The sequence below is a fragment of the Nicotiana tabacum genome, chromosome 4 (genome assembly GCF_000715075.1).
Source record: "Nicotiana tabacum cultivar K326 chromosome 4, ASM71507v2, whole genome shotgun sequence".
In the NCBI taxonomy this organism is placed as follows: domain Eukaryota; kingdom Viridiplantae; phylum Streptophyta; class Magnoliopsida; order Solanales; family Solanaceae; genus Nicotiana; species Nicotiana tabacum.
In genome coordinates this window covers 43,579,195-43,590,603 of record NC_134083.1, presented here as the reverse complement: position 1 = coordinate 43,590,603, position 11,409 = coordinate 43,579,195, and the positions used below count along the sequence as shown (strand labels likewise).

General features: G+C 35.4%; 1 protein-coding gene across 4 annotated transcripts; it reads left to right on the top strand.

The window, feature by feature from the left end:
* The first annotated feature begins 2,010 nt into the window (after positions 1-2,010).
* LOC107830876 (protein STICHEL-like 2) lies at positions 2,011-9,618 on the top strand. Of its 4 annotated transcripts, XM_075251749.1 has the most exons (9): positions 2,259-2,384; positions 2,668-2,692; positions 2,996-4,666; positions 4,764-4,953; positions 6,044-6,226; positions 6,330-6,551; positions 7,499-8,216; positions 8,872-8,926; positions 9,263-9,618. In XM_075251749.1, the coding sequence occupies exons 3-9, from the start codon at positions 3,071-3,073 to the stop codon at positions 9,332-9,334; spliced, it is 3,036 nt and encodes a 1,011-aa protein (XP_075107850.1). In that variant the 5' UTR covers positions 2,259-2,384; positions 2,668-2,692; positions 2,996-3,070; the 3' UTR covers positions 9,335-9,618. The 4 variants fall into 4 exon arrangements, with proteins under 4 accessions (XP_016514034.2, XP_016514033.2, XP_075107849.1 ...); XM_016658548.2 differs by lacking the exon at positions 2,668-2,692 and having other exon boundaries at positions 2,011-2,607; XM_016658547.2 differs by lacking the exon at positions 2,668-2,692 and having other exon boundaries at positions 2,078-2,384.
* Positions 9,619-11,409: the final 1,791 nt, after the last annotated feature.

Below are 11,409 nucleotides of genomic sequence, written 5' to 3'. Positions count from 1 at the left end.
GCCTTAAAAATAAAATTAAACAACCTAGTCAACTACTCCAAACCCGCTCTCCCCATACACTTCCAAAATTCCACCGGAATCTCGTCTGGCCCGGTCGCTCTGTCCCTACTCATCTTACGCATAGCTCCCACGACCTCATCAACCTCGATACGCCTGCAGTACCCAAAGTCACGGTGACTCTCGAAATGCTCCAATTCGCCTAGCACAATATCCTGGTCCCCTTCTTCATTCAAAAGTTTATGAAAGTAAGTCTGACATCTCCTCTTAATCTGGGCATCTTCCATTAATACTCTACCATCTTCGTCCTTGATGCATCTCACTTGGTCCAAAATCCGAGCCTTCCTCTCTTTCAACTTGGCCAGCCGGAATAACTTCTTCTCCCTGCCTTTTTTTCCCAGTTCCTCGTACGTACAACCATATGCAGCAGTCTTAGCCTCTGTGACCACCAGCTTAGCCTCATTCCTAGGTGTCTTATACCTCTCCATGCATGCTCGCCTCTCCTCCTCATCTATGCTCCCCAATAACTTCAGGTACGCCACCTTCTTAGCTTCCATTTTACCTCGAACCACTTCATTCCACCACCAGTCTTCTTTGTGCCCACCAGAGACGCCCGTCGAGACTCCTAACACCTCTCTCGCAGCCTCCCTAATACAGTCTGTTGTCGCTGACCACATAGTGTTCGCGTCACCGCTGCTCCTCCAAGCTCCTATAGCCGACAACCACCCTTCCAACTCTTGGGCTTTATCCTTAGTTAAGGCTCCCCACCTGATTCTCGGACTTCCTCGAGTAAACCTTTTCCTCCTCTTTAACATAATACCAACGTCCATCACCAAGAGCCTATGTTGCGTCGCGAGTATCTCACCCGAAATTACCTTGCAATCCTTGCACACTCCTCTGTCACCTCTCCTAGCCTATTTACCAAACAGTTATAAAATTATGTTTTAGGTCATCTGAGAGGGTTTTCACTTGAGTTTTTCGCAATAAAGCAAAGCTACAAGCTATAAGCAGTAATATACGTGGTTAGAATCCAACATTTTACCGTCGTGTCAAAAGCTACCGCTAATAGCAAGGGCACAATTTATTTCTTAATCCAACTCATCTAACAAACGTCAGGGTGTTCATAAAAATCCAAAAAATCGAATCAAACCGATAAAAAAAATTCGATACTTTTTTGGTTTGGTTTGGTTTTGGTTTGGGATTTTAAAAATCGTTTAAATTTAATTTGGTTTTGGTTTTAATAAATAAAAAAAATCAAAAAATAGCGAACTAAACCTACTATAGAAGTAACTATTTAAAATTTATTATTACACTTATATATATGTATATTTTTATACAAAGTTTCTAAAATTTTATGGTACATTTTAATCGTTTGCACTTTTATTCTTGTTCTTTGCTATTATAATAATCTAGTTCTTTGCCTTTACATTCTAACTTGATTGATAGCTTTCTTTTGCTAAGTACAAGAATCTATTTTATATCAATATATTTTGGTAAATGATAGATTTCTCAATAATAGTATTACGTTGAAAATATAATCGCCAGGTTATGTGTTTGGTAGTGTATATCTCATATTTAAGAAAAAATCGATAAATAATCAAAACACGACGTAAATCGAATTGATAAAAAATCGACTTAATTGATTAGTTCAAATATTTAAATAAATCAACTTACGTTTCTTTTTAAGAAAAAATGATCCAAATCGAACCATTAATACTCCGAGCAAACGTCAAGGCCGCTCCAGCCCCGTCGTTAGCCCTGCCATAGGCAGAATATTGGCGTTACCCAACATACCCCATTGACGTTTTAAATTTTGACCACTCCTAGTTTTAAAAAGTTACTAAGAAGTCAATAACTTTATTACTAGTGGTTCAAAATGGACTAATTTTTTTTTCTTTTTCAAAATCTAAAAAGTGGTGTCGCATTAAATAAAACCAGTAAAATAAACTGAAAAAAGAAGCTACAGTATAGCATAGGAACAGCTTTTAGCCACCCAAACTAACTGAAACGGTCAGTGTACGAAATCCCGAAAGTACCCTCTGGTCCACCTTCTATCTCTGCACACTGCAGAAGTTACAGTAGAATTTCTGAAAAATTATTTGACATGCCACTGTACACGTCGGTTCTTCCCTATTGAACTGCAATGAATGTGATGGCGCGTTTATCACCTCACCCCTATACATTAATGACATTTACTACTTTGCCACTCACCTCAACTCTTCTTTGTCTTCCGCCTCTTCTTCTCTTATCCCAAGAAAACCAAAAACACTCTCTCTGTTGTTTTTTTCTGGGCTTGCTTCAATGGGTTATGCGGAATTCTCGGCCTCATTTCAAATCTCGTGAACTTCAAAGCCCATTTTTTGCTTTGCTTCTTCTTCAATCCACAGGTTTCCTGTGTTTTCATGTGTCTGTTTTCTACCTCATTTCTTTCAAACTTTGTCGTTTTTTTCGTTTTTTATTATTTTAATATGATAAAGTATTTGTTTAGGATTTTCACGCATTTATTTATATATTTAATTTGAACTGAAAGATTCGTCCTACATAAAGTATTGTTTTGGGCTGAGTGAAAGGGTTACACTTTTCAAAGTTTTGTTTTCTTTGTATACAAAGGTATGTTTTTTTTTCATTCCTTTTATTTTCCGTTGATTCAGTGCTTGCTTTTATTTACAGGTGAAAATGGGGTTTTGATATTTTTGTAAGTAGTTCTTTTGTCTCAGTCAAAAGATACTACTACATTGTACTTCATTTTGCATTTTGGCTTTGTCTATGTTTGATTTCTTTTATACATTCTGGTTTAAACACGCGTTAGTTACAGTAATAGATGATAAATAATTTTTTTCCCGTTTTCTTTCTTTCTAGATTTTCAATTTTGCGAACTTCACATTTGCTTGTTTTATCTTCCTGTACTGTACATACATAAAAGTTAGATTCTTTAATTCATTGTGAAGCAGTAGAAAAGACTTACTAATTTTTGTTTCTATTTCTTGTTGAATTTTAGGTAAAAACAACAGCATTGTTTTGTGGGCCATTAGAAAATCTTTAGCTGCGTAAGCGTTTTGATACTTTTTGAGTGATGGATGGGCGACGGCATTCAGTTGATGTTCCTATATCGAGAACGCTGGTTGCACTTAGGAGAGTGAAGTCACTTAGGGATCCAACCACTAATTCAATAAGCAAGTTCTCCGCAATGGTTGATAAGTTGAATTGGGAAACAAATTCAAGTAATGCTATTACTTTGGGGTTTGAAGATAGGCAGGAAGTAAGGTATAATGATGATAGCAGCGCAATGCGGCCAAATGGCTCCATTTTGTTTGCCAACCGGGATGAATATGTAGGTGGTCAGGAAGTAGGGATGAATATGGGGAATTGCAAATCGCAGTTGGTTTCCCCTCAAATGGATCATTGGAACGATAATGTTGAATTGTGTAATGTACGACAACCAACTGACATAGAAAGAGGAAATAAATCTTCAACTAAAAGATTAGGTCACTCTTATGGGGATAAAGGAATGGCAATGACTTCCAACGCTTGGGAGGAGGGCATTGGTTCAAGTAAAGAATCAAATGACGGAGCAGTGCAGGCCAAAGATGTAGTTTATTATGGAACAAAGAAGAAATGCAAACATAGAAAACATACTAGATCTTCTAGAACAGCAGCTGGTGATGTTTTGAGTCGTGTAGGTAGTCCCTACCTTTCTTTAAGTGATGCTCCAAACGGAAGCTCAAACCATGCCATTTCACTGTATGGAAATGAAGATGTTGACGATGTGGAATCTGATCGTGGTGGATGTGGAATTAGCTCCTGCTGGTTAGGCACCCCTAGGTTTAGAGAATCAAATCCGCTTACACATATGGAAGAGCGACCACTTCTGTCTTCAGGAATTGATGAGACACTCTTGGCTGTACAAAGAAGAAGCTGGATGCATGATAACAATGGAGTTGCTTCACATTCAGAAAGTCCTAGAAGTATCAGTCAAAAGTTCAGGCCAAAATCATTCAGTGAAATGGTGGGACAGAATGTAGTAACAAGGTCTCTGTTGAACGCTATCTCAAGTGAGCGGATAAATCCATTCTACCTGTTTCATGGTCCTCGTGGTACAGGTAAAACATGCGCATCAAGAATTTTTGCTGCCGCATTGAACTGTCTTTCTCCTGATGCTGAGAGACCATGTGGCCTCTGCAGAGATTGTGTTCTGTACTTCTCAGGAAGAAGCAAGGATGTTAAAGAAGTGGATTCCTTGAAAATCAATAGAATGGAGAGAATTAGATTACTTCTCAAGAATGCTGTGGCGCCTCCAGTTTCTTCCAAATTTAAGGTTTTTATTATAGATGAGTGCCACTTATTGCGAGAGGAAACATGGACAAGTATTTTAAATCACCTGGAAGAACTATCTCGGCATGTGATCTTCATAATGATCACCCCTGACCTTGAGAAGCTGCCTCGTACTGCAGTATCACGGTCCCAGAAGTACCATTTTTCCAAGATAAAAGAAGTCGATATTTCGAACAGGTTACGCGAAATTTGTGAGGATGAAAGAATCACTTTTGATCAGGATGCTTTAGATTTCATTGCTTGTAAATCAAATGGTTCACTTCGAGATGGGGAGATAATGCTCGAGCAGCTAAGTTTGCTTGGGAAAAGAATAACAACACCATTGGTGTATGAGCTAGTAAGTGTTCATTTGTGACTTTCTTGTGTTTCTTTTTATATTTCCTTGTTTCATAAATGCCAGGAGAAGTAATGTCATCCTTGCATCTTCTCTGCAGATTGGAGCTGTCTCTGATGATGAGTTGCTGGAGTTGCTGCATCTGGCATTGTCATCCGACACTTCAAATACAGTTAAAAGAGCCAGAGAGCTAATGAGATCAAGGATAGATCCCATGCAACTAATATCGCAGCTAGCAAATCTAATAATGGACATTCTTTCTGGAAAATGTCAAATAAGTGCTTGTGAAGGTAAAGACAGGGTATTCTGTGGACTCCTTTGTATGTATTAGGTTCTATTAGTTTGTTCTTTTATATGTTGCAAATCATATTTTGCCAATTTCGCTGTCATACTAGTTCTGCATGTTGTAGATCAAGAATTTCTTTGGATGATGACTAATTACCCCAGTGGTATCAGCTGGGAGTGGTGGCCACTGATGTGGTGTGGATGGTTTAGTCACTATCCTCATTTCGTTTGTCCGCGTGGCTTTGGGAAATTGTCCTTTACACTGAATCATGTATTTTCATGTGTACTAGCTCAAAATCATCTTTAAGGTTGCTGCGGCTTCATTAGTTTCGTTTAAGTCATTTTAGAGAACCTATTTCAGGTTTCTAGTTTTGTGACCAATACTGACATTTATGTTGCAAGTACCATGCTCATTTATCGTTAGATTAATTTTTCCATCCAGAATCACTTAGCAAATGTAGACATATTGACTGTTGGTAAAAAAGGTTTTTGAGGAGAGCTCAAGCGTAAATCTACCCCATTATGCGAATTCTAATAGCGACCTCATAGTGCACTTTTGACTAACATCTTTTCGGTGGACCACTTGCTACCTTAAAACTACTATAGGGAATTTTGGCAGATAAACGTTATTAAATACTACCTCCGTTCCAGTTTGGGTGAACCTATTTCCTTTTTGGTCTGTTCCAAAAAGAATGACCCATTTCTAAATTAGGAAATAATTGTGCTTAAACTTACAATTCTAACCTTAATGAGAAGCTTTTATAATCACACAAATACTCTGGGGCCCTTTTTGAATTGTTTAGGATCACAAATTCCAAAAGTCTTCATTTTTTCTTAAACTCCGTGCCCAGTCAAACAAGTTCATATAAATTGGAACGGAGGGAGTATGTAAGAACCGCATATATATCTGCTTTAGTTCTATCTGTTTTCCTTATTCTTCAGAGTTGTAATCTTTGTTTTGCTGCTTGAGTTCTTCTTTCTTTTGCTCTGTTTTCAGATGATTTGTTGCTCTTAAACTCATCTTTACTTTATGTGATGCGTATAAGTAAGACTGGTTTATCTAAAAAGATTGTCTTTTTACTACTGTATTTATAGCTGAAGCTGAGAAACAGCAACTTAGTCATGCACTCAAAGTACTCTCTGAGACGGAAAAACAATTGAGGATGTCAAAAAATCAAACAACATGGCTGACTGCTGCACTTCTGCAGTTAAGCTCAGTGGGAGCTTTAGTCGACGCCAAAGATGGAAATTCGTGCATGAGAACGGTATACCAACAAGGTTGGTATGATTAGCACATTCTACACAGTTCGTTATCTTAGACAAAGCTAATTTTTATGTTCAAGAAGTTCATTGCAGTGGAATTTTGTTTCTAATGTGTCAGATCCTGATGGTAATCCGTGTAGTACATCATCAACAAGTGAGAGTTTGAAGCACCTTTCAACTTGCGCATGTGAAAGCATTGAATCTTGCAAAAGGGGAATGCAGGATGATAAAGAAACTCTGTCATCTGTATGGAATAAAGCTATTGAAATGTGCGAATCCAATTCACTTGCAAACTTTTTGAGAAGACAAGGGAAGTTGTCATCAATTCGTCTTAAACAAGGTATCAGTTTCCATGCTTTACATGTTTATTGCATCATATCTTCAGCTTTGCACCTCTCTGTGAATGCCTAGGTCTATCTCTGCTTGATTGAATTGTCACCTTTCCTTCCATACTTGAAATACTGAGTTGTGCAAAGCGCCTTTGATCTGACGAAGTTGAAATAGGGGGACAACCTTTGAATTGGAGATCTACACTGATTATTTAATAATAATAAAAAATAGTGTTGGACTTCTATATCTTTACAAGATAAAGCGAGTTTTTATAATAATATATTTCGGCATGTGTCTATCACTAAAAATAGTGTTGGATTTCATCTCATTACTCCCACTTGGATATGCTCCCAAGGTACACAATGTGCTTTCCATGGGTATACTTTTATATTTCATCTGTCCTTTTTAACTACATATTCAAGTTCTTGGCACCTTCAAGCCTCCTTCACCTAAATCTTGATTTTTAGGTTAGATCTATTTGAGCATAAAATTAAGAGTACAGTCACATTTCAGAGAGTGCATTTACAAAATTTTCAAAGCATGTCTCCACCCAAGCTCCATACAATTCCCCCTTTCTCCCCAACATATTGAGCTTATGTTCCAGACCCTGCATGCAAATAAAATATCTAAATGGATTTTTGAGAAAATCTTACCAAAGGAACTGTAGTTTCCATTGTGAGGACTGAGGATTAATTAACTTTTGTAATTCAAAATCTGCATGCTGGAGTCCAACGGTAGAGGACAATGAAAAGATGTATTGGCACCAAAGCAGCTATATTTTGAGTATCGAGTTCCTTGTAGTTCAACTTTTTGTTCCTCTTTGATTGTTTCTCCAACTTCTTAATTTCAAATTACTTAATCCAAGCAAACCAGATGCTTTCTTAGTCTGTTGAATGTCGCCTTACACTGTTAAACTGTTCTCTTTCTGTCATGAATATCTTGTAATCCATGTTCCAGGTTTGGCAGTTGCTGAACTGGAGTTCTATTGCCCCAAAGACATATCAAAGGCTGAGAAATCATGGAAACCCATTGCAAATGCGCTTCAGCGAACACTATGCTGCAATGTGGAAATCAGAATCAATCTTGTTCCTGGCTGTTTCCTCAAAAAGTATTCCAGAATTAAAAGGTTGACTTTTAGACTTTTTAACTGTTCACGTGGCAAGCCTTATAAGTCGCTTTCCAAGATGGAATGTAGAAGTGATCCATCGGAGAACTCCGATTCTGCTTCTAAAAGAGTCATAATGGTGGATAAAGTTGTTGAAACATGTTCCTCTGAGTGTTTATCTCAAAACACTCAAATATGTTGTCACGGCAGAGAAATTATGACCATAAGAACCAGTGATGGAAATGCACTAAGCATTGGATCAGATACACCTCAGATATTATTGACGGATGGTTCCCTGCTAACAAATCAGTTGGAATCTGATTGTTTGAAAGAGGGAAGTACTTGCAGATGCCGGGATTCGTTTACCATAGAGTCGGAGAAAAAACCAAGCTGTTTTCCTAGAACAGTAGGACTTCTAAGGAGATCAAGTTCATCGAATGCCTCTCATATGACTTTTTCGATTACCCAACCACAAAGCAATTTGGTCTTATCCATTCCCAGCAAAACACCTTGTCAAAACCACATTCCTTACAGCAGTTCAAATAATCACTCTTCTGGGAATACAGACTTGTAAGTATCTTATGTCTTTTGAAAATAATTTTTCTAAAGCTTTCTTCTTAATACAACTTTTTTGCTATGAAATTCCATTTGTAATCTCCCTTATAAAAAGATAATCTATTCAAAAGTATCTTATGTCTTTTGAAAATAATTTTTCTAAAGCTTTCTTCTTAATACAACTTTTTTTGCTATGAAATTCCATTTGCAATCTCCCTTATAAAAAGATAATCTATTTGTGATCTCAAATTTCAGTTTGCTTTTACATGTTGCATGTGAAACCCACAAACTGATGGTACCAAATTCATATTTGGTATTGATAACCTAAATCTAACTATGTAATTAGTAATAGACCAGTATATATTGTTATGACTGGATCTAGAGCTGCATGATGCCTTGTTGACGTCTTAGTATGAGAAATCTAGAAGCAAAATGGGGTTTAAAATGTTTGATTTAATTCATGTTTATGGGGTTGTTCTTCAAGGAAAGAGTAACCTGTAGCAAGCGCCTGATTAATAATCACTTGCAAGTGCCTAAATATTGTGTGAACGGATCTTTCAGTAACATGAACTGCTCTTTTATCAAGGAAGGTCACTATTTAAGCCCCGTATTATTTTCTGTTCTTCAACATTAAATTGAAATGTAGTATGATGCTTCTCTTTCTCAACAGTTCCAAGGAGTCAAGGTCGCGTTGTTGGAGATCAGCTCTGTTACCCTTCAGGAAGGTAACCATGGTACCTTATAATTTACATTTTATAGATGCATGCTTGTATCAAATTGAATCATGCCTTCTGAAAGGAACATAGCCCCACGTGTTTTCTGGCTTAACCATACAACATCAACAATAACCACCACCCAGTGGATTCCCACAAGTGGGGTCCAGGGAGGGTAGGATGTACGCAACCTTACCCCCTACCCTGGGAGGGCCGAGAGTCTGTTTCCGATAGACCCTTAGCTAAAGATTCTAGCTAAAGAATCTGGCTTAACCATCTTGATATTTTTTTTGCCATTTACATTGCTGGTTGAGATCATAATTGAGAAGATAATGCTTGGTGACGCAGGCTTGGCAGCTGAAACATCAGCATGAAAATCCACACCAAGAGTGGATTCTACCTTATTCTGCTGCAAATTAGCAATGTGGAATAACATGAACAGTGAAAACAATTGGGAGTGCAACATAGCTTTCAGAGATTTACTTGATTAAGTATTTTTGTTATACTTAGCGCTAACAGAAGTTAACATACATGGTGCTTGACGGTAGCCCTCTCCAGAGGAAGTATTGAATTTAACTTTCTGTACATATAGCCAGTACTTCTCAACACCCCCAACAGAAGGAAATGTAATCTGAATGAAATTGCAGTTATGAAGATATCTTTTGATATTCTCTACTATGTTGCTGAACATAGTTTTGGCACAATTCAATTTGTTCAATACATAAGTAGTTGTAGCTTGTTCTCTTTGTTCTGTTGGGTGAAATATTATTCTGGACTGTGCCGGTAAATCAAGTGATGGCCCCATGAATTGAAACCTGTTATATTCTCGTTTCTGAATATTTTTGGTTCAATAATTTAGGGATTATTAACTTTTACACTATAGGATTTAGGAATTACGATTACAACTAGTTCTTGTGAGAAAAATTTATCCGACTCTCTTTTATTTTATATTTTATATTTTTGGGGATTAAATTGGAGCAAGTGATTGAAGGTCTCATCATCTTTTCAGATGTCCTCATTCAATTCCATCTACATGAAATTATGTTTGCGCTAAATTTTGCGAGAATTTATATACCTATTTTATATTTAATATAATGTGAAATAAAAATATATGTGTTAGCATTAAATTATGTTAAACAGACATACTCTTATAGCAATTAGCAGGTAATCTTTTGCATCTATATAACTATCCTCGTATTATTATTCATTGAATAATGATTCACATATTCATTGTTTAGCTAACTCATGCATTACATTTTTCTTTTATATAAAAGAGAAAGAGGAGATCGACCAAGGGCATTATGATCATTTCAAAAAAAATAACTGTATTGTTTGCTTGTACAGTACGCTCAAAAGCTTAGTTGTGGCTTGTGGGTTTCTAATGACCCAAAAAACCAAAAGTAACGTTGCTTCTTTAAATGCACTACTTGATTACTGCTTACTACTTTTTTATTTGTTTGAAAGTAGATTACTTCTAAGTTCTCACTTTCACTGTTTAAAAAATATTTTTTCAATAAGGATTTTTAACTAGAAAAATTATTTGTTAGGTAATTTTAATAATTTAAACGTTTCATTTGATTAAAAACATACTATGGTAACATACATTTATATATAATAATTCTATTATCTCCATAAGAAAAATTATTTCATTTGTTTTATGTACTGAATATTTTTGGTAAAGAATATTAAAAAAAGTTGCAATAATTTATGTAGATTTTATTGAGATGTTCTTATATTAATATCATTTGATATCATTTTATATAAATTCTCATTAAATTGCAATTTCAATTGGAACACTTTATAAAATCAGGAAAAAAATTATTGAAGAATAAAATATAGTTTCAAGTCCCTTTTTTATTAAAAGGATATTGAAATTTGTTCAAATTATATAAAAATAATTCCCTCTATAAAACATGATTTGAGAATATTCTAAACAAAAAATTAAGACAACTAATTTGGGGAATTTTTTTCTTTATTATATATTAGACAGCATGAGAAGTATCATTATGCAGGATTATACTTCTTCCTATATAATCAAATTTAGTTGGGTACTTCCTCTGTGTTTAATAAAGAATTTAATATTATATAAATTTTAAAATACATAAATATAAAATTAACTATTTTTAAAAAATGCTCAACAAATAATTATAGTAAATAAAGTGGTACTACACCCTAGAGTACCTCAATCATATCAAATGAAACTAGAAAAAAACTGTGATCGAAAAAATTATTTATTTTTAATGAATTATTCAGATGTCTTTAAACTAGAATAAAATACAAGCTTACTTATTATTATTTTTTCAATAATTCAAAATCACGATTATTATTTCAAAGAACAAAAAAAAAATTGCATCAACCATTTGGAAATAAAATGAATATATTTTATTATTCAAATTTTGATTAATATAAAAAGAAAAAACAATGCATTAACACAATTGAAAATACTAAAAGAGTACAACTATATATTATTTAATTTAAACAATGAGAAAGTACAT

Excerpts from the sequence above, each read along its gene's own strand:
- LOC107830876 (XM_016658548.2), top strand. The coding sequence starts at position 3,071 with ATGGATGGGCGACGGCATTCAGTTGATGTTCCTATATCGAGAACGCTG. Across the intron at positions 4,954-6,043 it reads TCAAATAAGTGCTTGTGAAG|CTGAAGCTGAGAAACAGCAA; the intron begins GTAAAGACAGGG and ends CTGTATTTATAG. Across the intron at positions 8,927-9,262 it reads CTCTGTTACCCTTCAGGAAG|GCTTGGCAGCTGAAACATCA; the intron begins GTAACCATGGTA and ends TTGGTGACGCAG.